The 25,769-nt window shown below is 44.9% G+C and overlaps 2 protein-coding genes across 3 annotated transcripts; both read right to left on the bottom strand.

Moving 5' to 3' along the window:
* Nucleotides 1–2,760: 2,760 nt before the first annotated feature.
* On the bottom strand, nucleotides 2,761–10,243 carry COQ2 (coenzyme Q2, polyprenyltransferase). Its single transcript, XM_062493886.1, has 7 exons — nucleotides 10,018–10,243; nucleotides 9,759–9,925; nucleotides 7,250–7,371; nucleotides 6,933–7,018; nucleotides 5,932–6,065; nucleotides 5,288–5,476; nucleotides 2,761–3,267 (listed from the first exon to the last, which is right to left on the bottom strand). Exons 1-7 carry the CDS (start codon nucleotides 10,241–10,243, stop codon nucleotides 3,112–3,114), a joined length of 1,080 nt encoding a protein of 359 aa, XP_062349870.1. The 3' UTR covers nucleotides 2,761–3,111.
* A 2,925-nt stretch (nucleotides 10,244–13,168) lies between these two features.
* Nucleotides 13,169–25,528, bottom strand: HPSE (heparanase). 2 transcript variants are annotated; one of them, XM_062493088.1, is made up of 11 exons: nucleotides 25,320–25,528; nucleotides 23,648–23,793; nucleotides 22,511–22,636; nucleotides 21,364–21,535; nucleotides 20,818–20,865; nucleotides 19,338–19,431; nucleotides 18,567–18,673; nucleotides 17,952–18,066; nucleotides 16,186–16,304; nucleotides 15,906–16,052; nucleotides 13,169–15,174 (listed from the first exon to the last, which is right to left on the bottom strand). In XM_062493088.1, the coding sequence occupies exons 1-11, from the start codon at nucleotides 25,508–25,510 to the stop codon at nucleotides 15,015–15,017; spliced, it is 1,425 nt and encodes a 474-aa protein (XP_062349072.1). In that variant the 5' UTR covers nucleotides 25,511–25,528; the 3' UTR covers nucleotides 13,169–15,014. The 2 variants fall into 2 exon arrangements, with proteins under 2 accessions (XP_062349072.1, XP_062349073.1); XM_062493089.1 differs by lacking the exons at nucleotides 17,952–18,066; nucleotides 18,567–18,673 and adding an exon at nucleotides 21,985–22,158.
* Nucleotides 25,529–25,769: the final 241 nt, after the last annotated feature.

The raw sequence follows: 25,769 nt of genomic DNA, 5'->3' as shown, positions 1-25,769 counted from the left end.
AACAAAAAGTAAATATATTACAATTGGCAAACCTTAAACTACTACATTTTTAGTGCATTAGGCAAAAAGCAAACAAATGGAACCATTACACAGGTGTGAGAATTCAAGGGTAGTTTTGGATTTTGTTTTGCATTAGGATGGGAATTTCCACCCTAGAAATTACAGCTGTATTGTTAGAAGCATTGAACTTGGCATGAATACTGTTCTTTTGTTGCTGGTTTTGTTTCCATTTCTTTTAAGTGTATTAGACCTCTTTCTGCTTTGTACAGTCAAAATCACTTCTGTACAGCTCCCTGGAAGTGGTGTATTTTTGTTTTTGTTTTTTTTTTTAGCCACCACCATCCAGGAAAAGAAACAAGCTGTAAAACCAATGAAGTTATTTTTTAATTTTCTTTCTAATTCTGGTACTGCATCTAGCACACTGTGTTAAAATTTGCTCTGGCCTTTTGCCTCCATCACAAAATGCAGGGAGGCGTTGCAGGAAAATCAAAATCACCTCTTCAGTATACCAGGAGCCTTGAGGTAGTATCTAAACTTCTCATTATCCATGGCCAGCTAAGACGCACATTATTTCTTGGAAGCTTTCTTTTGAAGCTCCTGGTATTTGCGTTATGAAGTGTTTAGAAATCAATTAACGGCCCTCTCCTAGCTTTTGCCAAAGTGGAAGTAGAAAAGGAGTGCCTTTTTTTCCCATTTCATGTCACCAGTGGCTGGCAAGATTCCCGACCTGGTGCCCTGGTGATGCCAGGCTCCCTGGCAGCCAGGCCCGCTGGCACAGGCGCTCCGGCTGTTTGCACAGCACAGCTCCTGCAGCACATACTTGGGAATAGGGAGGGAAAACCCTGACCCCCTCCCATTAATGGCATCGTGTTTACCAAGAAATACTGATAGCAGAACCCAGGCAGAGTTTGCCTTGGCTGACCCTCCTCTGACGAGTCTTCTCCCTGGGAAAGGGAAGTGTGAGAGCTCCCGTGTGCCACACCGCTAAGCAGACTTCTATAGCAAAGATCCAGCCCCAGCCTGCACGTTCCCAAAGCCTTGGCAAACTCTCCCTTTATCCCTGCAGGAGCAGCACCCTTATTTCTGTAGGGCTGATCCTGGACAAAGAGCTGGTGCTGCTTTGATACACCCTTCTACAAAGCGTAACACACAGAGCTTGTTTCACTGAGCAACTGGCAGTGTTTCAGTTTGCCACAGTTAGGGACTTTTGAACTTCCTGCTGCCTAAAAAACACCATTTGTTATCTCAACAACCTGTGGAGGAATACTTGGAAAAAAAGGTAGGAGAGAAAGGCAAGGTTTGATAGTGGAGAAGAAACTTCCAGCGGACATTGTTTTCTGCAAAAGCACGCTAATAAAAAGCTGATGCTTAGAGACAGGAGTATTTGAAAACATTTTAAGAAACTGTATCCAATTACAGCAGAGAGTGTTTTAGTGGAGATTTGGAATAGAATACCTTGGGAATGAAGGGAGGAGATGTACATGTACCTGAGAGAAGATCCAAACAGGAAGGTTTTAGCCAGGAAGCAGCTTGGCCTTCAGCTCTTTTGCATCTTTAAAAATTATTTATTTCCTTGTATTAATAATAAAATTTTCACTAATTTAATATCCTCAGTATTATAGCCTGAAACCTAAGTCTTTCTGTTTTTCAGGCAATGAACCTAAAATACAGCTATGTCTTATCTGTGTAAAATGAAATTAAGATTAAGTTCAAAAAACTCTCACAGAAAACATGAAATTATTTTCAAGTTCTGGACATGAGGACTGTTTTGAAACTTTAATTTCTATTCTATTTAGCAACACCTTTTTCCTCCTTTCATTTTAAGACAAACACTTGTGACATGCAGTCATCAGACCAAGGACACCAGAAGGTTCAAAGGCACTACAAAATGTGAGCTCTTCCCCAATCTGAGCAACGTAAAAACACTTCAGTATGTTAAAAACAGATTAATAACTTTTGCCACCACCTCACAGAACTAACACTACTGTTACTGAGAAACTGATCCCTACTAGTTACTTTAAAAGACTTTTTAATTACTGGTAGATGGCTAATAAAGTTCGAATTGGATGCATCAAATTCTCCCTCTACAAAATGCAGCTGTCACATAACAGATCAGAAGCTTATTGTTTTTCATTATTAAACTGCTTTTCTTCAATACTTTCTCCACCCCAGAAATACAAACCCTATTTAAGAACAACTTCTATGTATGAGCCACTTAGTTGGCCTGCAGTGGCTATTTTTATGGTTTCTAGGCAGTCCCCTAGAAACAAGTTTTTCCTGTAAGACTACAAATAAAACCGGCAGGCGTAAGTCAAAACAAGCGGAATTGAAAAATAAAAATAAAAAACATCAACAGTTTGCGAGATGAATTTGTAGCCCAGGGTCAACCACTGCTCACACATACTTGGCAACAGCTCTGGGCTGCTCTGTTTTTGTTTTCAGTCCTTAGTCTGTGTTCAAGTCACTCTTGACAAACAAGCTCAGCTCACTCTCTGCAACTTTGCAGAAGCCTGTCCTTTACACATGGAAAGCACCTGCTGCAGCAATCACAGCAAGAGCAGAAAAATCTTAAATACTTCTCTATTGACTCCTTTCCTCACACACTCAAGAGTCCTGACTGTCCTCCTAGACATCTCAGGAGAAAAACAACTCTCATAACAAAAAGAGTTATTGCAACTCTTCCATGCAGCAAGCTCCAACTCAAACTGAAAATTACCTGTGTAATAAACGAGACCATCAAATATGTACAGCCAGATTTTATTTACATCAGAAACCATTTCTCATTTTTACTCTTGCTGTCACTAAGAGACATCTGCTTCATATAAAATCTTGGGTTCACAGTCTCCAGAGCTTGATGCAAGTTTGCTACTACTACACAGGACCAGCAGAGCAGCTTCACTTTTTGGAGCTTCTATGCAGATTCAAGTTATTCCCAGACAACCAAAACTTCCCTTGTAGAATTGTCTCAATTGCATTATTTGGGAAACAAAACTGTTTCCACCAGCTTTTATAAATAAACAATATAAAGTAGCTATATTTATATTAAATATGTTTTCCTTCTTACAATACTTACACTTCAGTTAGACTAAAATATCAGTATAGTGATTTCAACTATCTGTTCTCTGAAGACTCTTCTACATTTTTAAAGTCTTTTTGTTTCCACAGATTTCCAAGGACAATCCCTATGAAGAGCAGAATTCCTACAGTACGGTTTGAAGCAAATTTTTTCCAACAGTCTTCAGGCTTGTCTATGTCCAAAGTGTAAATCTGCAAAAGCACAGTATAACATCAGAGGATTATGATCTGCAACTTCAAAAAATTATCCTTAAACGCTAAAGTCTACACTTACCTCCACAAGAAACAGGAATACTCTGTGCTTAATTTTTCTTTTTTTTTTTGCATAACTGACATCTGTGTCTGACAATCTTTTTCAACACACAGCAGGTAAGTCAAGGATCTCATAGGAACATGATTCACAGACCATCTCAATGAAAGACTATATAAACAGCCCAGTTACTGGTGTGCCTAGTTTGATATTTAAAAGGGCAAAAATATCTGGGCATGTAAATAAGTCTTCTCTCAGATTTTCCTCAGTAGGTTGCCACCTAATTCTTCAATGCAACTTTAAATAAAAATGAATGCACTTTTCCATCTCTGCTGGAAGGTGTTGTTCCATGTTCCAGTAGAGACAAGGCACTGGAGAGCCAGCAGTGAACCAGGGTAACTGGAAAGCACAGGGAAGTGCCAGGCCCTGCCTTGCCAAACAGGGCTGGTTTCAGCCCAGTTGCTCTTAGCCAAGTTCATAGAATTCTCTTTAAAATAAGAGCCTGAACACCTGCAACAGCACCCAGAAGCAAGGTTTGGCTTACCCAGCATGGCATATCTCTGCCATGCTTCACATCTAAAAGTGGAAAAAAATAAACAAAAAACCAAACTTCGGCCCCCCCCCCACCAAAAACAACAACAACAACCCACACAAAAAAAAAAAAAAAAAAACAAGCCAAAAGGTATAGCAGGAGCAAATTTACTGAAAAATATTCCCCAAACCAAAATTTGGTGCAAAAGTCTTAAGAACGATAACAGGAGGAAATGTTGAGCAAAATGAGTGAAAGGATTAACAGAGAAGGAGCCACAACTGTGAATCCTCCATCACTTACACTCATTAGTCTGCATCCTCACTTATAAAGATCCTTAAAAGTGGTTTCCATTCCTGACAAAACTACAGCATAAAGACTCTCTGACAATTCAAACTGCAAATGATCATGCAGTGGACGTAGTATTCTTTCCCTCATACATTTCCAAGCACAGGCACTATGAAAGCAGTGGCTGAGTGCCAGACTACATCACCACAAGAATTCTCTCTCTCAGAGATATGTTTAATATCCATTACCTGCATGAGCTCCACCCATTAAAATGCAATATGCTTTATAAAAAGTTCCACATTACCACAGATTTAACTGCTCAGAATAGCAATGGTTTTACTACTTGCAATTCACAAACCTCTGCCATCACTTACCTATCAAGACCAGTAACTAATTTTTGGATAGACTGACTTGTCACTTACTACACGACTGTGTAACACAGTTGCTAGGATTCAGAAAGAACAAGGTAACAAGACCCTATACACGACTGTGTAACACAGTTGCTAGGATTCAGAAAGAACAAGGTAACAAGACCCTATACACGACTGTGTAACACAGTTGCTAGGATTCAGAAAGAACAAGGTAACAAGACCCTATCTGCAACCTTCAGGGACAAAGCTAATTTCTATCTTTCTGTTATTCATAAAAATTTCTAAACGAATGCAACTATAAGACTGAACTGAACTGTTCTCTGTTATAAAGAGAACTCTTTAGAACTGTTCAATTAGCAAAACAATATGAAATTAACATCTGCTGTTCTGCGTGCCAGACACTGCAAGAGCTGAATCAGAACAGTTAACACCACAGTATTTTGCAGCACACTGAGGTGGATCTAGCAGTAGCTGCTGCTGGAAGTGAGGAGAAAATCCTTTCCTTGAGATCACAGCTTAATGTGTGGCACTTCTGTTGGTTACAAACAGACTGAAACTCAGTGCTGCACTGTTTGCTGTCAGGACTGAAGGTCTCCTCAACCAAAAGGTCTGTAAAAGGTACTTAAGAAGGCCAAGCTTACTGTCAGAAGAGTTTAGTTCTCTTTACAGGAACTGTTTTTTATAGGTAGCTCATGAACTGATGGGGGTTGAAAAGCCCTCTGACTTCTTAGTAAGAACTTCCACATGGAAAAAGTATAAATAAACCCATCAAACCTGGTGTGCCAGGTGAGCCCCTACGGCAGCCACAGCAGAGTAATATGGGAAGGTTTGGTTGCAATTCATTCCTGCCACGCACAAACTCAGGAGCATGGCCAGGCTGAAGCCACTGAGCCACTGCTTCGTGTCCTCCTTGAACTGCAGGGCAGTTGACTTCACACCGATCATGATGTCATCCCTCTTATCCTGGAATGAAAAGAAAGTACCACAAAATCCATAAGCCAGTGTCACTTCATAAGAAAAATAAAAATGGGGGATTTGCTTAAATTTCCAATGCTTCTTACTAGGAACCTGATTTAAGGGAATTTGTAGGTCCCCACATCAAAATTTAAACTAGAAGGTTGGTCTCAGAGCTGCTTTAGCAGCCAAGAGTTAATATCAATGTCAAAGTTATTTACAAAATGCAAAAGCATAAGAGCACAAAGGGCGTTGTACTTCCATCTTTCCACCTGATTTGTAAAACCTTGGCAAACAGCAATAAAGCATTGAAGGGCTGGGACTTCTTTGGTGCTGCTTCAGCTGGGCTGAAGGTGAAGAACTGCAAGAGGTTAGTTCTGCTGTTCGACAACAAATTTGCAAATGAAACACACAAACTTGTGTGTTTAAACACAGGGATCTGGAATGTCTCACTGTTACCTTACCTGATGTGCATAAATGGTGTCATACACCAGTGTCCACATGACTCCAGCAAAGTACAAGGGCAAACACACAGACCACTCACACGACCCTTTGATGGCAGACCAGCCAAGAAGGGCTCCCCAATTAAACGTAAGTCCTAAAAACATTAAGAGAATTAAAAAAAAGATAAAAAGAAGTTACCAGAATGCCAGGAGCATTCAAATATGATTTATTTGAGAGGGTATCACATCAGCAGCTTTTTGTATAATACCAACGTCTCCCTTTCTACCACTTATTTCCAGGCAGGTAATAAATATAAATAATTTGACATAAATCCTCTGGACATGCATGGTGAAATACACATACCACACATTTTCCCCTAATTTGAATTTGAATTCATTAGTGTAGGGAAACATTTGCACAGAACTATTCCAGAATACTCAAACAACAGGTCTGAAGGTAAAATGCTCAGATGTCAGTCTAACAAAAGATGTCAGCATAACTGGCTGGTAAAAGAAATTTTGGTAAAAGAAAACCCTGAAGACAGGTGGAATGTGAGAGTCAATATACACAGGTATGTTTTAGTAGCTCAACCTAAAATACAAGCACCATCAGTATCTGTTCAGGAGGTATTTTAACAGCTGAAGACTGGAATGCTTAAATCTGCATTTAAGAAGGGTTTTGAAATAAACCCAAAACTATAGCTCATTCTCAAATGACATATTTATTTCCTCCCTACTCTTCTTCCATCACTCCATCAACACAAGAAACTGATTTCTAAGCAAAAAAAAAAAAAAAAAAAAACAAACAAACAAAAAAAACCACCCCAAAGCCACACATCAGCTCTGATGCTTGTCATAAATTAAGAAGCTTGTGGCAAAACGGACCTTTGTCTGTAAGGTATTCCTACTTTGATGCAAAGTTATAAAAAGTCAGATTGCTAAAGCTCAAAAGCTAATTTGTAAAACACCCCAAAAACAACAGCTGGAATTAAAAAAAAATAGAAAAAATATTTCCATCTCACCCAAAACTAGCTGTGGCCAGTATGTTATTCTCTTCATCAGAGGGTAGGTGATCACAAGGGATAAAGAGGCTGCTCCCAGAATGATACTGTAAAAAGTACCAAAAGGATACTGTTTGCCAGGCTAAAGATCAGTAGATGTAGTGCAGCATTGCAAGAGCTGTACATGGTGTTGACTTAATTCTTTTTCTATCAATCACTATTCCATGACTAATAACCTCCTCCCCCTTTCCTCAGCACCTTTTCTACTCATAATCTCTGTGCTTAATTTGAGACCCAGAACCAGACTTCAAAAAACCAAAAGATAACTCATACATTACCTGTAGTAATTCAGACACAGAAGCACACAGAGTGCCAGGCTGAGCTGCCCCCCAAGGAAAACCAAGGACTGGAAAGTGGAGATATCTCCAGCTGCCAGGGGTCTGCTTGCCGTCCTTGCAACCTAAAAAATGGAAATAATATTACTACCAGGTACTTCTGTAACTGATAGACAATTTACAACATTTGTTTCCTGTTTTCTGAAGAGAAATTAAAGGGCCCTAATGCTGTTGTTTACTTTTGTTTCTCTCTACTGCCATTTTCAGAATCCAGTCCCATTGATGTGGAGTTAATAGCTGTGAAAAGACAATTAATTTAATTACAGCTGGGATACAATGGAGTTTAGAAACCCTGTCTGGAACAAGAAATCATACAAAGTAAACCAAAGAAAGAAACAAGGACCAGAAAAAAAGCTAAAATAAATGAATGGTGAGTTACTTGCCAAAGGTGACCAATGCCAAAAAAACCCCAAATGACTGAATTTCACCTCAACAGGAGGAAGAACTCTACGCTGAGGGTGGCAGAGCACTGGAACAGGCTGCCCAGGGAAGTCATGGAATCTCCACTCTGGAGACATTCCAAACCCTACCTGGACATGTACCTGTGTCACCTGCTTCAGGTGACCCTGCCTTGGCAGGGGTTGGACTGGATGATCTCCAAAGAACCCTTCCAACCCTAATAATTCCATGAAATTGTTCATGTTGATGAAAATCATGTCAAGTATTCAAAGAGCTTCAAAAGCCAACTATTTACAAAATATGATGTACATAAAAAGTATCTTGCCCGTGCTTGAATAATGTGAATTTAAATAAACCCTTTTAGCTTGTTCTTCCCCTAGCCATCAGGTTATTTTAACACCAAATACTGCTTTTGGAGTTTAAATATGCACTTAGCATTCCTGTGACCAATTCCACTGCACAGTGCAACCAAATGTGGGATGTTTCACTTAAAGAAAACATGTCCCAAATATCCAGTAGCACAAAATCTAAACTCCAACCCACCATCACCCACACCAGCCAACATCCTACTGTTGGCCTGGCCTCTCTGGCACTTGTGCTGAAGGCAGCCTTTTAAGGTACCCCAGAAAAAGCTGTGAAGGAAATTTTTAAAATTTTCCACTGGACCACATCACATAATGTGCAAATAAAGCCATTATATTGAAATTCCCTCTTAAATATCACACCCCCACATAAAATCTGTTTAGTATATGCAGTCGTTAACACCTTCCAAACCTTATAGCATCCAAAGCTGCCATAAACCCCATCCTGACTCCCTGCCTTTCCAACAAAATACAAGTGCCATAGTAAGAACTTCACATACTGGATTGGCTCATTATTCTGAGCCTTGCATGGCCGAAACCCAAACCCCAAAACCACAGGAGCAATACAGGAACAAGACATAGTTGGAGCAAACAGTGACACATCACCAGGATGTTCCCCCCCAAGCCTTCACCCGTGCACGTTTCAAAATCTGATACTGGGCACTGCCTTTACCTAATTTCCCTCTTCTGAACAAACGGGAGATGAGAAATGAAAAATACAACACAATAGAAGGGGATTATCTCAGGGCTGGGCACGATGCTCAGGGCTGGGCACAATACTCTGAACAGACAAAATAAACAATACAACAATACAAGGAAACACTGCTCCAAAAATTAAGAAGAAAAAAAAAGTTGATCTTGGATAAATTGTAACTAGCAAGTGTAGCAAAAAAGTGTTAGTTTCTTCTGTCCTGCAAAACAAGGTTGAGAAATAAACTTGTTCAAGTACTACAGCAGCATGTATTTCATCTTAGGCAGAGGTGAGTATTCTAGAAGACTTATTACAGTCCTGGACAGAGGAATCTTATATGGAGTAAAATACTTTCTACTATTTTTGGAGGAAATGAGGCAAATTAATTGTGTGCATCTTGGACAGAAGCATGGAGGAATTCCTGAACGTGGAGCCTGCTCTCAGCAAGGAATCATTGATGATGCTCATGTACTTCAGGCCTTTCAGGACCCTTGGTACTACGCTGAGAAAAAACAGCTTCTGTTAAGTGGACTCTCCCTCCCTGGAGACATTCCAAACCCACTTAGATGCATTCCTGTGTAACCTGCTCTAGGTGAGTCGGCCTCGGCAAGGAGGTTGAACAAGACCATCTCCAGAGATCCCTTCCAACCCCAAAAATTCTGTTGATTCTGTGATGATGGAGATGAGTGGGCATGTGCTTGGTTCACTGAATCACAGAAGGGCTTGGGTTGGAAGGGGACCTTAAAGATCACCTCGTTGCAACCCTCGTGCTGTGGGCGGGGACACTTTCCTCTACACCAGGTTACTCGCAGCCCCATCCAACTTGGCCTTGAACACTTCCAAGGGACGGGCCGCCTAAAACTTCTCCGGCCGACCTATTCCAACGCCTCACCATCCTCAGAGCGAAGAATTTCCTCCTGATATCCAATATAAACCTTCTCTTTCAGCCGGAAGCCATGCCCCCTTGCGCTGTAAGCGGCCTTGCCCCGCGGCTCTCTACCTGTCTGTCATAGTCGCGGTCCCACATGTCATTGATGGTGCAGCCGGCCCCCCGCATCAGCACGGCCCCCACGCCGAACAGCGACAGCATGCGCCAGTCCGGCAGGCAGCCGGGCGCGGCCGCCAGCCCGATGCTCCAGGTGCACGGCAGGTACAGCAGCCACGTCCCTGAGGGGAGACAAAACCCGCGGGAGGGCTCAGCGGGGAACGGGAAGCCACGGTGAGGGGCACGGGGCCCCGACCCTCCCGGCCGCGCTCACCGGCGGGCTGGTGCAGCCGCATCAGCCGCAGGTAGGGCTGCAGCGGGGCCGGCGCGGCGCGCACCAGCTCGGCCGCCGAGATGCTGCGCGGCCCCAGGGGCGCGGCGGGGCGGCGGAGGAGCGGCGGCGGGGAGGCGGCGAGGGGCGGGAGGGCGGCGCGGAGCCCCGGGGTGCTCCGGAGGCCGGGGCTGCCCCGGCACAGCCGCGCCAGCAGCGCCGCCGCCATCTTAACGCCGCCCCGCCGGCGGGACGGGGTCACGCGGGGCTGCGCACGCGCGGCGCCCTCAGGCGCTCCCCGCCGCGGCTGCGGAGGGCTGGGAAGGGGAGTGTGCGGTGTGGGGTGCTCGCCGGGAAATCCCCGCCCTCGAAACTTAACGTGATCGTTCTTAACATACGTGTCATCTCCAACACCTTTCCTCACTGTAGGTAATTAAAAAAAAAAAAAAGAAAAAAAATCAGATTTCCCGTGTGCCCTTTGTATCTCTTCTCCTCGCTAGCTCGGTTCTCCCACCACCTGCGTGAGGGACCGAAATGCTGAGAGTTAATGACTCCGACAATCAGCGAGTTAGGAAAGCAGCGGGCGCTTAGATGAGGCCGGGTTTGCACTCCCCGAGCCGCAGGGGAGGAGGAGCGGTCTTGGGGTGTGTGTTGGGAAACCTCAGACCTGCATAAGAACAGACGGGGTGGCCATAACAAACCCACCTTTGCTTCACAACACGGGATGTACCTGGGCATTCCCTCCGGAACCAGGCTGTCTATTACCCCATGGAACTTCATGTTTCAGGGGCTGCCCCCACCCCTGATGGATCAAGGCTGCGATCACCACACGTGAAAATTCAGTGCATCAATCAAGTCTTGTTACTGGGTCCACAGATGGTGTTACCTGCGCAGAAAAATTCACAGCACCGGAGGTTTCTGCCCAAAAAGGAAATAGAGATGTCCTCTTAACTTTATTCGAATAAAGGAAGAGACCATGGGGCATTCCCCTGGCATCTCTCAAGTTGTTGGAGGACACAGCTTACTTTTGATCCTATTTTCCCAGCCACACCACCCTCTTCCTTTCGCCATTGACTGAGGTACTTGAGAGGTACAGGCTGCCCGAATCAGCTAATTCGGATCATATCCCCTCTGATATGCACAACATCTCTTCCCCCCACCGCCTCTTTCTTTGTATCTCTTAATCCAGGAGTTTAACAGGGCCTTGTATGAGCAAGTCTGCATCATTTAGTAACATTCCTCAGAAACTTATGGTTACTCCTGTTGCTTCTTTCACCTATCAATATCTAACTTTTCCTGCAGGCAGACCCACAGTTTGTAAGGACACATTCTCCTAATTCTTTTCATATCTTTCCACTATCTTGTCCTTTCTTTTCCTTATATATTTTCTTAAATGATATCTTTATAGTTTTCTATTGTTGTGTTTCTATAGGTAATAACCAAAATGGCTGCATACCTCCTTTCCATCATTCTAAACTAAACCTGCTGTATATAAACTCCAGTCATTCAAGTGTCATTTCACTCTTATCCACCCTATTAACAAGAACCTCAGTTACCTCACCTTCAGGGTCGTAACACCAACTTACTAGTTATTGCACAAGAGCAGAGGACAGAGCCATAAAACCTTTGCTTTGTATGACATTTCAGTTTCAAAATGTCCCCAGATCTGCTGCAGAAAGATCCTTGGGAAGTTCATTGTCCCTGTAGAGTATAATTTTTTTTTTTGCATTACACACTTCCTTCAGGTTGAATAACTCACACACTGGTAGAAAACAATGGAAACCATTTGAAACTTCAATTTCCCAAGATGCTGACTAGCAGGAGGAAATGAAATATGAGCGTGATGGAGAAGCGACTTTAGTGTTTTGCCATTTATTGTTTTAATGAGCAGTACTCCACAGTGGTGAAACAATTTGCACAGAACCATAAAGGAAAGAGTTGCCCAACTCTGATGGAGAGTAACTAATAACCTAAGCTCCATTTCACGTTGATAAGGGGCTTTATTCAGATACAGACAAGTACCTGATATGTGTTTGAATGGTGAGTCCTGGCAATGAATCCCCACAGCCTCTTTGCCTGCTATGTCCATAAGAACACCGAAGCTCTGATTGTCACCAGGTGGATGCTCCTCTACAGACACTGCTTTGGGGTTTTGTTATGTGTAATGTGGCAAGGAAACCCTGGACTACCTGCAGAAAAATTTTAAGGAGCTTGTGGAAGTAGAGCATAAAAGTAAACTTTTACAAAGTAAACTTTTACTGTTGGTGCAACTGTATTTATATTCAAAATAAAGTGGCCTGGCCCTTCACTGAAAGATAATTTAGGAACAGCTCATTTCAGCTGTCTTCTTTAGCTCAAATCTGAGTTGATGGTCAAAATGTCCCTGACTCTAAGGAGATTATCAGTTTCCTTATTTTCATATATACAAATGATCCCCTGTACCAAAGTATAATGCAAATTACTTCAGCTTCCAGGAACTGACTTACAGCAAATCTAGTGTTAGTAATCTGACCTATGGAGTTAAAAGTTAACTGGAATGAACATGAGATATGATTCTCCCTGTTCTCAAATAAGTGTACAATACACACACATACCAAATCCCCCAAGGTTTACAACATTCACAGAGGAATAAAAACCCCAGAGGTAAGGGTGGGGCAGGCATTGGTCCTGTGAGAGTGATGTTCATCTCTGTTTCAGACCACAGCTTCCTTGGAGTGCTGGAATCCAGCGTCTTCCCCGTTCCCTGCACTTATGTCCCTGTTGCTCTGTTTGCACAGAGCTAACAGTAACTGTTAGGTTGCAGTGCAACCCTTTGTGAAGAGAAAGTTGGCTACTGAGCTGTAAACCAACCTCCCCACCCCACCACGAAGAACAGGGCTCAGAGAAGGAGACATGGTTGGCAGCAGCTGTCATTTGCATTCACAAACATCCCAGGGGCCCTCCTGATAGTTCCTGGGTGCCAGTCACCAGCATACCTATTGGGTCTGAGTCACACTGGGTTTCTGAGCTGGTGGGAAAACACCATTGAAACACACCAACCTGCGCAGGATTCCTTCCATTTTTGTGTACTTGGGTGCTCTTGTTGATAAAATCAACCAAAAGAAAAGTAGGTAGTGTCTCGGTATCAGCATCTCAAAAAGGAGTCTTAGAAAAATGAAGGTTGTCAAAAGTTGGTATAAATCAGTTTAATTAAAATCTTCAAATACAAAACTCACAAGCATTGGAATAAACGATTTTTTTAGAAAAGTTCTAAAAAGAATCTACCAGGTAAATAACTTTGATCTTTCAGTGGTAACTTACATTTTTATAATAATAATACATTATTAACTTTATGTTGACTGTATGTAGGACTTTCCATCTTACACTCTCTTTACTTCTCTTATGGAACTTGGACAATGTAAACAAACTCAACCTCCCTCATTTCTGAGCTATACTATCCCCTGATACATAGCCCTTCACAGAGTGCATCTGCTCTGTGGATGCAGACACTCCTTTGACACACTGAACTCAGGTATAACCTTTTTATTGTGCAGGTTTTCATCACAGCTACAGAAGTATCTCAGTTTTGAAAGCCCTCTGACTAAAAATGGTTCCCTGCCCTGCATTAAACCCCATGTAGCTGGTAGCATCTTTTTAAAGCTTAAAAAGGGAAGTACATTGGTGTGGGGTTGTTCTTCCCTGCTGTGCTCATAAAATACATAATAAGGCATTGAGAGTGGTGTGGGCTATATACCATCAAGAAAAGCAGATGCAAATAAATTCATGCAGGAGGCCATAGCTACCGCCTGAGGCTTTTTGTTGCCCTGAGGACCAGCAGCCTGTGTGCCACAGGGAGCTATTGCTGGCACAGCCAACTGCAACAGGGTGTGTGTGGGGAAGGGACAGCTGGGGAGAAAAAAAAACCAGCACTGGTGGATTTTGGATTTCTGTCCAAAATCACTGTTTTCCCAGTAGGAAAGATGTCAACCTGGCTGGGCTGCTCTCTCCCTAGGATGCTCCAAGGCCATTGATGTCCCTGTGGTGGCTGAGGGGTGAGTGGTTTCCTCAGCCCCTTTCCTATCCCATTTCCCCGAGGACAGAAGAGACCTGAGTGCATTAGGGAGTGTAAAGAGAGCTTTATCGGTGCATAGCTTCAGGGAAGTCCTTTCCAGCTGAGCTGCCTGCAGGGCACTGCAGGTTGAGGAGCCATGAGTGCCCACTGTGCAGCCCCCTGAGCACAGAGGGCTATTGCCAGGGCCTGGTGGGCTCCTCTCCTTTCCTTGCAGGGATGAAATGTGTGATGGCAGAGGTAGACCACCCTAGAGGAACAGCCTGCATTTCCTGCCTCAAAAAACTCACCTTTGAAAAGCACAGAGCCACAGCTCCATCTTGTGACTGAACACTCCTAGCTGGAGAAAAATGTGTGTTGTTTCCCCAAATCTGATGGAGGATCTGGTTTCTCTGCAAGGCCTTTGTCCCTGCAATCACCCTGATCTTGGTTTGCTTTGCATGTCCACACTTTCCACCCCAAGATACCCTCAGCAACCACAACCCCCTCTCAGGCTTCCCCACACAGTGCAAAGTCACAGCTGTGCAGCTCAAATAAAAACTGCTCCTCCTTTCTGAAGGCAAGCTTTGGAAGAAACTGCTTTAGGAGCTGTGCTTGCAGAAATGAGAGGGAGAGGGGAGATTGCAGTGCCTGGGCTGGCAGAGCCACAAGCAGTATGAGAAGCTCCCTGCATGGTGTGGAGAAGGGTTCCACGCTCAAGCACAGTGACAGGCTGTCAAAAGCAAATCCAGCCCCTGCCTGGTCTTGTTATACCTAGATGATTCTCCTGGGGTCTTTCATGTACCAGTTACCCAGTGGGACCTTATGTCTTCTCCAGCTCATAGTTGTACTAGTGCTGCAACATTTGCATGCCTTACCAGAATTAAATCCCATGGTAGAAATGTGAATTTCTAGGATTAGAATTCCCTGTGAGACAAATGCTTTACATTTATCCTGAGTGTGTGTTGACCACTTAAATGCAAGCAATAGCTTTGGCATTTTTGATAACATAAAAGCCATAGGAGAAGGCTGGAAGGCCAAGCAGGCTGCCAGGGCCAAGGGGCTTTTCCATAAGCTCTGGCAGTGTTTCATCATCCAGCATCCGTAGCACACGGCCGTTCAGCTCAATAGACCTGGTGAGAAGCAGAGAGACTGTTTGGGCAGCTGTGCTCTGTTTGCCATCAAGCACAAACTGCTCTGGACCTGAGTGTAAACATTAACTCTGCCCAAAGCCAAACTAAGTTTCCCTTGAATGTGTGTGTACACACATGCACACAGACATCTGCAGCACTCCCACTGCAAGGACTCCTCCTGAGTGGCAGCACAAGCACGTTAAAAAGTACCTTTATTTCTCTTCCAGTGAGGTCAACAGCTAAACAGGCTTTGAAAAGTACACATCTTAACTGCTTTTTCTCCTGAATGTATTAATATTCTATTATGCCCACAGAGCAGATCCTTTCCCTGTGAATGCATTAACAATGACAACAAAAAATCCCACCAACATACAAAGCCTGAACACGTTGCTGTAAATCAGAAACCGGCATTTGGGAAAGAAATATACCTGTGCTTGTGTGAAAAAAGACCAAAAACAAGACTTTTACAGCTGGTCCAGAACACTGAAGCTTGCTAGGACAAACTTCAAAATTAACATCAAGTAAATGTCCTTAGCAATAACCTAGCAAGCTTTCAGCAGCCTAAGTTTAGGAGACCTGATTTAACACAAGTCAGATTTTACTGAAAAAACCCCAGATGACTGAATGGTAGCCTCTTCTTTCCTCTTTCAAATTGAATAAGGTGAGGTTTTAAAGACCATCTAAGCCTACTCACAGCCTTTTGCACAGAAACTGGAGGAATTGAGGCTTACCTGGAAAGAATATTCTCCTTGCCATGAGGCAGTAAGAGGTACTGATCCACATGCTTGCTCAATAGGTGATCTGGTAGCTGCAAATGTTGGGTAACATTGTAGAGGTTTAAGGCAAACAGCGTCACATCCCCATCTCTGTATTTTGAGCTGCAAGGCAAGAGAAGGTGATGACGGGGATCAGAATAATGAGTGACCTTGCATTGTCCCAAATGCCATTTGTTGGCCTGGGGATGGCCATGGGCTCAGTTCCTGGAATATTTCACCCTTTCTGGAGGCTTACTTGAGGTTGTTGGTGCAGTGGAGGTAAACACGGAGCTTCCTCTTGTCAGCTCCTGCCAGGCCCACCTGCAGCACCTTGGTACCCACCAGCTTCTTGTAGAGCAGTGAGAGCCAGTAGTCCTGGGAGGCACAAAAACGCATGGAACTGTTTGTGTATGTGCAAGGTGATCCATACAGTGCTTCATTAGGGCACAAGCACATTTCAAAGGGTTTTCCCTCCACAGCTTTTAGTTTTACCAGGCTTTTCACCACGTCTACTTAAATTCACACAAACACCATAGCTGAAGGGGAAGCCCTCCCTGTGAGCAGCTGTGTTTACAAGATACCTTACAGTTGTTTTCCCCTTCATACTCAACTCTCAGAGCTCTGTCAGGGAGAGATTGTTTGCATTTTGGAAATGCCCTTCTGCAGGGTACAGAAAACCTCGGGTTTGAATGCAAGGGTGTGAGCTGCCCTTCCTGCAGGAAAGCTTGTACCTAAGGCACAGGTGCAACACCAGTAGGAAGCTCCTGAACTTCAACCCCTTTAATTAACATTGTACTTTAGAACAGGTATCAGAATTGATTTCTAAACCCAAGTCACAAGTGCATCTTCTGATACCCCACAATGATGCCTCAGAGCAGGGCAATGCCCAGTGCAGACTCATTTTTTCCAGGTCTTTCCAGGTTTTCAGAGAGCTTCTCCCAGCTCATCTGGTTGTCTTTAAGGTTTTCTTAGGAGGAAAGTTATTGTATTTCTCTTCTGACCCACCACAAGCCCAGGAAATTACTTTTGCTATCAGCCTTGGTGCTGAATCCCCCTGCAAGGAAGTGCAGCCTTCTGACACTGCTGTGCTTCCTCATTTCTGTGCTAGGTACAGCTGATGCACCTGCGTTTGGATTTCCCTGCCTCTGAAGCATCACTGGCTTGGTTAGCATCTGTACTGCCTGTAGGTGAGGAACAAGGCACACAGTTTCAGTTCAAATTAAATCTGTTTTAAATGAGTGAATGAAAAGCCCAAAGCCACAAGCCTGATGATGCAGCCTCTGGCATAGGAAGCAGCTGAGCAAGTAAGATAGAAAATCCCTGTATGCTGGCTTTTCTTTCACTCTGGCTCTATGATCACCCATAAAAACCATAATTTGGAAGCAGAAAAATAAGAGAAAAGCTAAAAAAAAGATGCTGTCCTGTCACCCCAAGCTAAGTGCTAGTAGTATAAAGAAATGTGCCACATGTGCAATAACAATATATCATTCATATAATGAAGTTTCATCACCACAAATGTTATTTCCTAATAAATCAAACTATTCTAAATGTATATTTCAATTCAATTATCCTTCAGCCACCACTGTAGGATGAATATGCTCACAACCTATAATCCTTGAGTCTTGATGTTGGCCTGGCTTTCACATGGAATATAATTGATTTTAATATCTCTTTTCACTTCTGTTAATAAACTACTCATCACTCAGCTGAGGAGTAGCCAAACCAAAACAGGCCATCCAGAAAAGCCTAGTGAGCTCCAGGAGCTCCTGTGTACAAACCAGAACATTGAGTCTCACAAATCAGTTTCTGCTGTGCTGAAAACTGACTGCACCCTTGCAGCTGGAATAAATATCTTGTGTGCATACATATATATGTAATAATACATTAACCTGTAGTGGAACAAGAGATAACTGTAGGTGCAAGGACACCTGTGGCCATCCAAGCAAAGAAAGTTGTTAAAAAAGCTGGCTTGTCCCTCCACACCCTTCACAGAGGTGCATTGAGGGGGCGTTATTTACATACCGGCAAAGGCTCAAAGTTGGCGTCCACCAGGTGGTAGGTCCCTGCCCCAAAGAAAACCTGTCTCATCACCACATCAATCCCCTGCCTGGCTGAAAGCCCGAGTTTGTCCAACCACCTGCCAAAAAATGAGGCAAATGTCACACAGATGAAAGGTCTGACCTCAACTGTACCCTGTTACCCCTCTCCAACCAGCCTGGGAAGCAGGAAAGCAAAAATTAGTATGTGATGCTGACTTCCTTAAAAGCACACAACTAATTTCAAGTCTTGCATTGATCTCATTATTTTCAGACCACTTCTTGAAGTCCAAGTTGGTGGGAGCAGTTGTTCCATTCCCGTTTGTAGGTGGTGGAAACAAGGAATGGAAGCAGATTCTCCTGAACTGGCCAAGGGTCTGAAGGCTGAGAGAAATCATCACACCAACAACAAGGTTGCCTGTCACTGTCAGACCTTACCTTGCTGGCCCACCAGGCCCTGATAAAAAGTCATCATGTCTTATAGGACAGAAAAAACTGCCTGCACTCCCCAGGATACTGAGGAAGCCACGTTCCTTCTGTGGGGCAGCCCCATTCAGCTGGCAAAATATGTAATTTCCTCACACCTGGGAACAGTACTCACATAAAGCCAGCAACGTAAGTGTTAGACAGTCTGGGAGCTCCTCCTCCATAGGCAGAGCTCGTCTCTCCCAGCCACACCTTCTTGTCCGGCACGGTCCGACCAACAATCTGGTCAGTGTGGCATTAGGGAAGAAGAGAAAGAGATGACAGTTCATTTTTTGGCTACTGAAATACAGAAAATTTTGTGCTTTAGCCAAAGGCTTGCTTAGGATGTTTACATTTAAGGGATAATGCCCTGAGATGGAAAGTCACAGAGATTTGGATCAAAAGGACTAGAAGTAGATTTACATCCCCCCCACCCTCCAAAAAAAAGCCAAAAACATTAAAAAAAACCAAAAAAAACCCAGAAAACAAAAACTTGCTGCCCATGTAAAACAGGGCAAACATCACTAAAATCCAGGTTCCATGATTCTTGTGCTGAGTAGTGCTACATTCAGTAAATTATAATATTCTCAGGATCTCAAAACACACACAAAAAAATGCATCAGGGGGATAGGATAACCATAAATTACATCCCTGAGTAATTACTATATCAATAAATAAAAATGTTGTAGGTATGTGATACACCTGACATCATGTTTCCTTCCTGGCAAACTGTTGGAGCTCATTTATTATTAGTATCATTAATTTTAATTTTTTAAATATACAATGTCAGCAGAACTCAAACTTTGAGTATCAAGTTTTTGAGCTAGTAAGAAATGGTGCTTTATTTTTGATTCTCTGCTAACTCCCTGGAAACTGAAAATAGGAATGATTGAATAAGACAAGGCACCTCCAGGACTTCATATATGGCTGTGGCAAAGGTATCCAGCACTTCAGGGCTCAGGAAATCCCTCCTTGTTGCACTCCGTCCATTCACATAGTAACTAAAAATGGGGGAAAAAAGACATAGCCAAAATTAGGGAAAAATACCACCAGTGGTATAAAACAGCACTGAAAGTATTCAGTTGATTGGTACATTTATCCACAGCATGGTTTTTCTGTCCAGTACTTTTTATTTTTTTGTTTTCCAAACATGTAGGTCTGTCACTTGTATTCCAGACAAAATTACCTTGTTGGAGGCAAGATATCACAGAAATTTCCACCAGCAGAAGTAATAGGTTTGTTTGTACCTACTCATTTAGAATAAAGAAAACATCTGCAGATCTTCTCTTGTTTGGGAGTCTGACACTCCTTTGTGATTACTTGCTTTACTCTATCAAGTTACATATCAAAAATATCAGATCACAGCATCTGTCCATCTGCTGGAATATTTTGGCCACTTGGAGGGAGCTGGAATGGAGGCATCCCTACAGCATGAATGTTGCTCTCCACCATGAGCAGAAGAGCTGTTAAGTCTGGTTTGTCCAAACAAATTGGGATCCCTCTGGTTTTTGCATTTCACCCTGCTATCTCTCAGTCCTACCAAAAATAGCTGAAGCCTTCCAGCCACAAGAGGAAGCTAAAACCTGATAATCCTAAATTAGTAAAGAACAGCCCAGGAAGGGGAAAGGACATGTTTCATGCCTTTCTAGCAGCTCAAGATACATAGATAATTGATGTATGTATACATATATATAAAAAATAAGTGTAGAAAAAAGAAATACTTTCTCACTGTTGTCTGACTGTTGCATTTCAATGTCCTGCTTTGGACTATGGAAAGAAAACTGCCTTCACATGTAAATGACTTCCAAATGTGGAGTTTGTGGTCCTGGGACAAGTTTACTTCACTGCCCCTGTGAGCACTTTAAACCTACAAATCAAAGTCACTGCACAGGAGCAAAGGGCCAGGTATCAGTGCTGTTTGCACTGCATGTGGGATCTGAGGGCGAGTCACCCACACAGAGCCTGAAATGACTCAGAACAAACTCAAGGGAGCAGGAGGAGCTGTTGGCACTTCTCCATATGGACAAGGGTCAACCAGACCTGTAGGATTTTTCCTTTATATTGGCTAGACATAGAGCAAACAAAATTATTGTCTTGCACATGTTTCATTCCCTGCTGCTGTGATCATGCGACAGCCTTCCACCACTGCTTTTGGGTCTCTGCATCTAGCAGACCCTTTGGGGGCTTCAGCACTTCTGTAACATGCTCCCTCAATTAATCTCTTATTCTGAATGGAGAAATTTGTGGAGAGGCCCCTGAGAAGTGGTCAATAGGGGCATTTCACCCCCCCTCTTTTCTGTTGAGATTGATAATTCTGTTTGAATTGACATTTTGTAAAGAAAACGAGGCAGTAATCAGAGTGACAGTGGTATATAAGTGGTACTTACTGGTGCCATGTGACAGAGTCAATCACCTTCCCTCCCGATTTCAGGAAGCTGCAGCCAGAGGGAATTGTGGAGAGCAGGGAGTTAGCAGTACCAGTGGTGGGTCATGGCCCTCCCACCAGTGCAATGCCACGCACAGCCCTCCCCTCTCCCCACAACTGGCAGTACTGATGGTGAATACTTGGGGGCCAGGCTTAGCATGGCTTTTAAGCAGGCTTTGGGCAGCCTGGCCGCCTCAGCAGGATGCTGGGAGGATTAATTGACCTTTGTGTAACACACATGTGTTTCTGGGGCCAAAAGCCCTTGTTAGCACAACCCTAGAGCCAGTACTTTATGGAAAAATATGTGGAGCACTGATGTACTGCCAACAGCTGAGTTTCACCTGGCCTTGAACTCAAGCATTTTAGTTGTCATCACTCAAGGGAAAAAAAAATTGTTCAACCACTGCCTTGAAGCCTCTTCATGCCTCCTGCATTTAGGGGCAGACAAGCCACAATTCTCCACACCTGCCCCACCCCAGGGAGTGCTGCTGGAACCTCACATCCCTACCTTCTCAGTAGTCTCTGTGTGTGCTTTCGTGGCTGCCCGACATCGGGGCCGTAGAGCTTGGCATGCTGGTAGAGGGCATAGTTATTCAGCAGCTGGCGTAGGTGAATAAAATCTTGTCCCAGCTGGAAGCCATCAATGTGGATGCCAGATTTCTTCCTGAAGCTGTTGGGCTCTGGAGAAGACACATGTACATCAACACTGCACTCTATTTTTGGGGCACAAAATAGGGCAGTTCCATCCACATGGGAAGCACCAATCCCCTAAGGTTTCACTTGATTTGGCATAGTGTGGGTGTGATATTTGAAGGTGAGCGTGATACCAAAAGCTCAGGGGATAGAGTGTGCTCCTCTCCAGCACTCTTTCCCTGCCATAGGTGACATCCTGCACCTTGTGGGGCATCGTTCACCTCACCTCAAAGCCCTGATAGAGGCAGCAAAATAATCTCAATTTGCTCATTCATTGCATCTTCTTGTAAAATCCCTCTGCAAATTAAGACCTTAATGTCTCTTGATAAAACACCACCTTGTCTTTATGTGCCATTATCCAAAACATTCAAAATTACTGGCCCATATCCTCTGGTACTTTTCTAGATGACAATTGACCTGGCCAACAAGCACTTACCATTCCCAAGTTCCCAGGAGATGTTGTACCTCTGGGAAGCACAGTAGTCCAGCAGTGCCTGGGCATTTGAGCTGTCCCACTGCAAGCCACCTTTCCGCAGCAAGGCATTGAGTCCAAAGATTAGGTGAAACCCTGAGCAGTTTGCAAAGCTGTAGAGAATATCCAGTGTATTTTCTGCACAGAGGAGAAAGGAGGAGTGTTTATCTCAAGGTTGGAGCATGCTGGTTGAGCTCTGGCCAAGCAACAATCTTTACTGCCTGTATTTATTTAGCCTGATGCCGCCAAACTCTCGCAGCCAGACAGAAGAGGTCAGGCTTCACTACCTAACATCTTGCAAGCTTTGAGAACCTTCCAACCCCTGCAGCTGAATACTATTAAACGTGAGGTGGCAAACAGTAGAAAAAGAGTTCTCTGAATATTTTTTATAAGTGAGTAAAATGTTTCTTTTTCATGGTTTCAGCTCCTAACAGCCTATGGCCCTTTCATGGTAGGGGCAGAGTATTGCACCCCCCTGTTTAAGTCTTACTTGTAATGGTGGTGTTTTTGTGCTTTTTCCTGTTCTGTTCAGCAAGAATCAGCTTCTCCTGGCTGGGCCATTGGTCCAGCAGCACCTTCTCAACAGCAGCAAATGCAGGCCTTGAGCCACAAGCCTCTGTAGGGCAGAAGAAGGTTGATAGGAATTAACCCCTCACCTCCACAGCCAGCAAACCCTTGTTCCAGTGAGCTGACAAAGCATAGGCTGCTCTGGTTGGAGAGCAGATGAGCTGGCCTGGCACACAGTGGTATGGCAGGGATCATGACCCACCCTGCTGGGGGCAGGAACAGGGCAAATACTTCCTGCACTGCCCATCTCGTGCAGGGGAAAGTGCTGATTTCCCCACTCGGCTCGCTGGCAGGAGCCATGAGACATTTTCCTTCAAAGCTCATGTTTTTTCTTAGCATGCAAACCAGGAACAACCCATAACCAGAGAGGAAGGCACGAGCCAGAGTCACAGTAAGTGGCTACTTAGCAAAGTGCTATGAGGGGAAAGGTAGCACTTGACTTCAAAACTGAGCATCCGCAGGTCATACAGTAATGTAGGATTGCACAATTGTGCTATGTGCCACGGGAATATAGAGGATTTTTTTATCTGAAACACCCCTTGAAGAGTTTATGCACTTTTTCTAAGTTCAAAGAGAAAATACCAAGCTCAAGAACTGACAGGGTTCCAGCAGGTTTGCACTTGCCCTGTCAAAGCAGCAGGAGGGCAAGGCTGCATCCCCAGCCCAGCTCTCTGGCTTTGATAGAGAGATTGAACACTATTCTCCTCAGATTATTTCTTCCATCTGTTCCTTGATCTTCATAATGAAGCCACACTTTCTGAGCTGACCTTGACCTCCTCGCAGGCAGTGGAGAGCTCCCAAGATTGCTGCAGGGAGCAGAGGGCTCCCTGGATGGTTACAAGTTCCCCTACATCCTTTCTCACTTTCCCACAGCTGGCACAGCTCTTCCCATGAACCATGCTGAAAGTCCATAGATCTCCTCTCCACGGATGATAGCAATACTGACCCTGTGGAGGGCCCCCAGTGCTGATGCTTTGCCCCTGCAGCATCCTCAGCCTGTGTCAAAGACCCTCAAAAACGCAGGATAGTTTCAAATTTAACACACTGATGCTGGCTTTACCTTGCTGTGCCTGAAGTTCCCAGAGGATTTTTTCTTCTGAAGTTGAATCCTTGTTGGGATCAAAGATAAGAAAATCTGTCTCAGTGCCACCAAACCTCAGGAAACCTGGTGACAGGGCTGTTGCCAGGGCACGCAGTTTGGAATTGCTGAGGAGAGAATGCCGAGAAACAGAAAAACACTATATTTATGCAGACAGTGTAGAGAGTAAACGTGGCAAACACTTTGAGGAACACGCTGCAGTGGGTGACCTGGGGCTACCTAGTAGCCTCAGGGAATTCCTGATGGCTTGCTGGGATCTGCATCCCAACTCTCTGCACTGTACCAGAGGGACACTGGTGGCCAGGTCAGCCAGGGGAGGGTCTAATGGGCAACAAGAGGAGAACATGCCTGAGGGAACATGGTCACAGGCAGGGAGCCAAATCCTGGGGGCAAAGTGGGGCAAAGTAATGCAAAACTTTAAAACAGTAATTTTCTTTTTCATCCTAAACATCTTTCTCCCCTAGATTTTTTTGGTTTTGTTTATGCAGCACCAACATAAATGTCCTGCGAGAAGTTAGGCACAAAACTGACTTTACATCATCAGCCTCAACTTCCACTGACTGCAGCCAAAGCAATTGCCTTTGTACCCGAGGGAGATTAAGCATCCCTGCTGGGACAGGTGTTAACTTTATCAAAGCAGGTGTACAGAAGAACATAATTCTGTGACTAGCTCACATCCCATGCAGGATGTGCAGCACCAACAGCCAGCCTTCTCTGGGGGAAACCACAAGGCTTTGTAAGGCGCCGGGCACGTTTGGCACTATCTGCTACGCGGTGACAAACTGAAGATTAGAGGCCGCCAAGTATTTCCTACACCTCGTGGTGGCAGGGCTGGGCTCAGGCTGAACCCCAAAAGTCTGCAGGTGGGGCTGGATGTTGCAGACCTGAGCACTTTCCAGTAAAGCTGGGGACACCTTTCTCACCAGCTCAGTGAGGAGGAAAATGTGCAAGTGATGGGAAAGCAGGACTGGAGGATCCACACGTTTTTTGAACACTTCTATGGGTGGTGATCCCACCATCTGCTTCCCTGTGCAACGTGTTCCAGTTCATGACTACCCTCTCGGTGAAGAAATTTTTCTTAATACCCAATCTAAAGCACCCCTGGTGCAACTTGAGGCCGTTTCCTCTCTACCAGTCACTTGTTAGCTGGAGGAGACTGACCCACACCTCACTACATCCTCCTTTCCGGTACTTGCAGAGAGCGATAAGGACACTCTGAAGCCTCCATTTCTCGAGAGCAAACAACCGCAATTCCCTCAGTTTCCTTCCCCCCCCCCCCCCCTTTTATTTTATTTTTTCTTTCTTTCTTTTTTTCTTTTCTGCTGGCAAAGCAGCTCCTCTGCCAGGCTTATCCCCGAGCTGACTTTTCCCTGCATCCACCCAGGCCAGCCTCCCTTCCCCGAGCACAAGCGGGCCGGCGCGGCTGGCACCTGCGGAAGGCACCGCCTCCTGCCCTGGCAGGACGCAATTAGTGACTCCCGAAGCAGACGGGATCCAGCAGCCTCTCCCCGACCCCAGTTCCAGGGCTGGGGTACTCCCTGTTCCCCCCAGCTTGCTCCGCAGCGCGTTTGCCGGGATGGCCCGCCCCCCCAGACCCTTCCTCTTTTTCCCAATGGGGCGAGAGGAGACTCACCTGAGCAAGGCGACATAGCGCGGGTCGCGGGCGAGGCTGGCGTCAAGGGTGAGGGAGAGGAAAGCCGGGTTCACTTCCCCTCGGGGGCTGCCCCGGAGCCCCAGCCGCAGCTCCGCCGCCCGCTGCCCCGCGGCCAGAGCCGGCAGCAGGAAAGGCAGGAGAGGCGGCAGCAGCCGCAGCAGCAGCATCATCCTCCGCTCCCGGCTCTCCGCGCCGCCGCCGGCACCACCCCCGCGGAGGGCGGGCCCGGGGCTGCCGCTCTCCGCTCCCCGCCGGGAAGAACCGCGCTGGCGTGAGCGGGACCTTCCTCACCCTCTGGAAGGGTTCCAACAGCGTCTTCGAGCCTCAAATCAGCGGAGTTGCTCAAACGCTTCAACCATTGCAAAATGAACCTGTGTTTCCAGCTGGTTCCTCTCCTGCTCGCACCTTCGCAGCCTCGCAGCCGCCTCC

Source organism: Cinclus cinclus, chromosome 5 (genome assembly GCF_963662255.1).
Source record: "Cinclus cinclus chromosome 5, bCinCin1.1, whole genome shotgun sequence".
In the NCBI taxonomy this organism is placed as follows: Eukaryota; Metazoa; Chordata; class Aves; order Passeriformes; family Cinclidae; genus Cinclus; species Cinclus cinclus.
The sequence above is the reverse complement of the archived record's forward strand: the minus strand, read 5'-3'. Positions and strand labels throughout refer to the sequence as shown.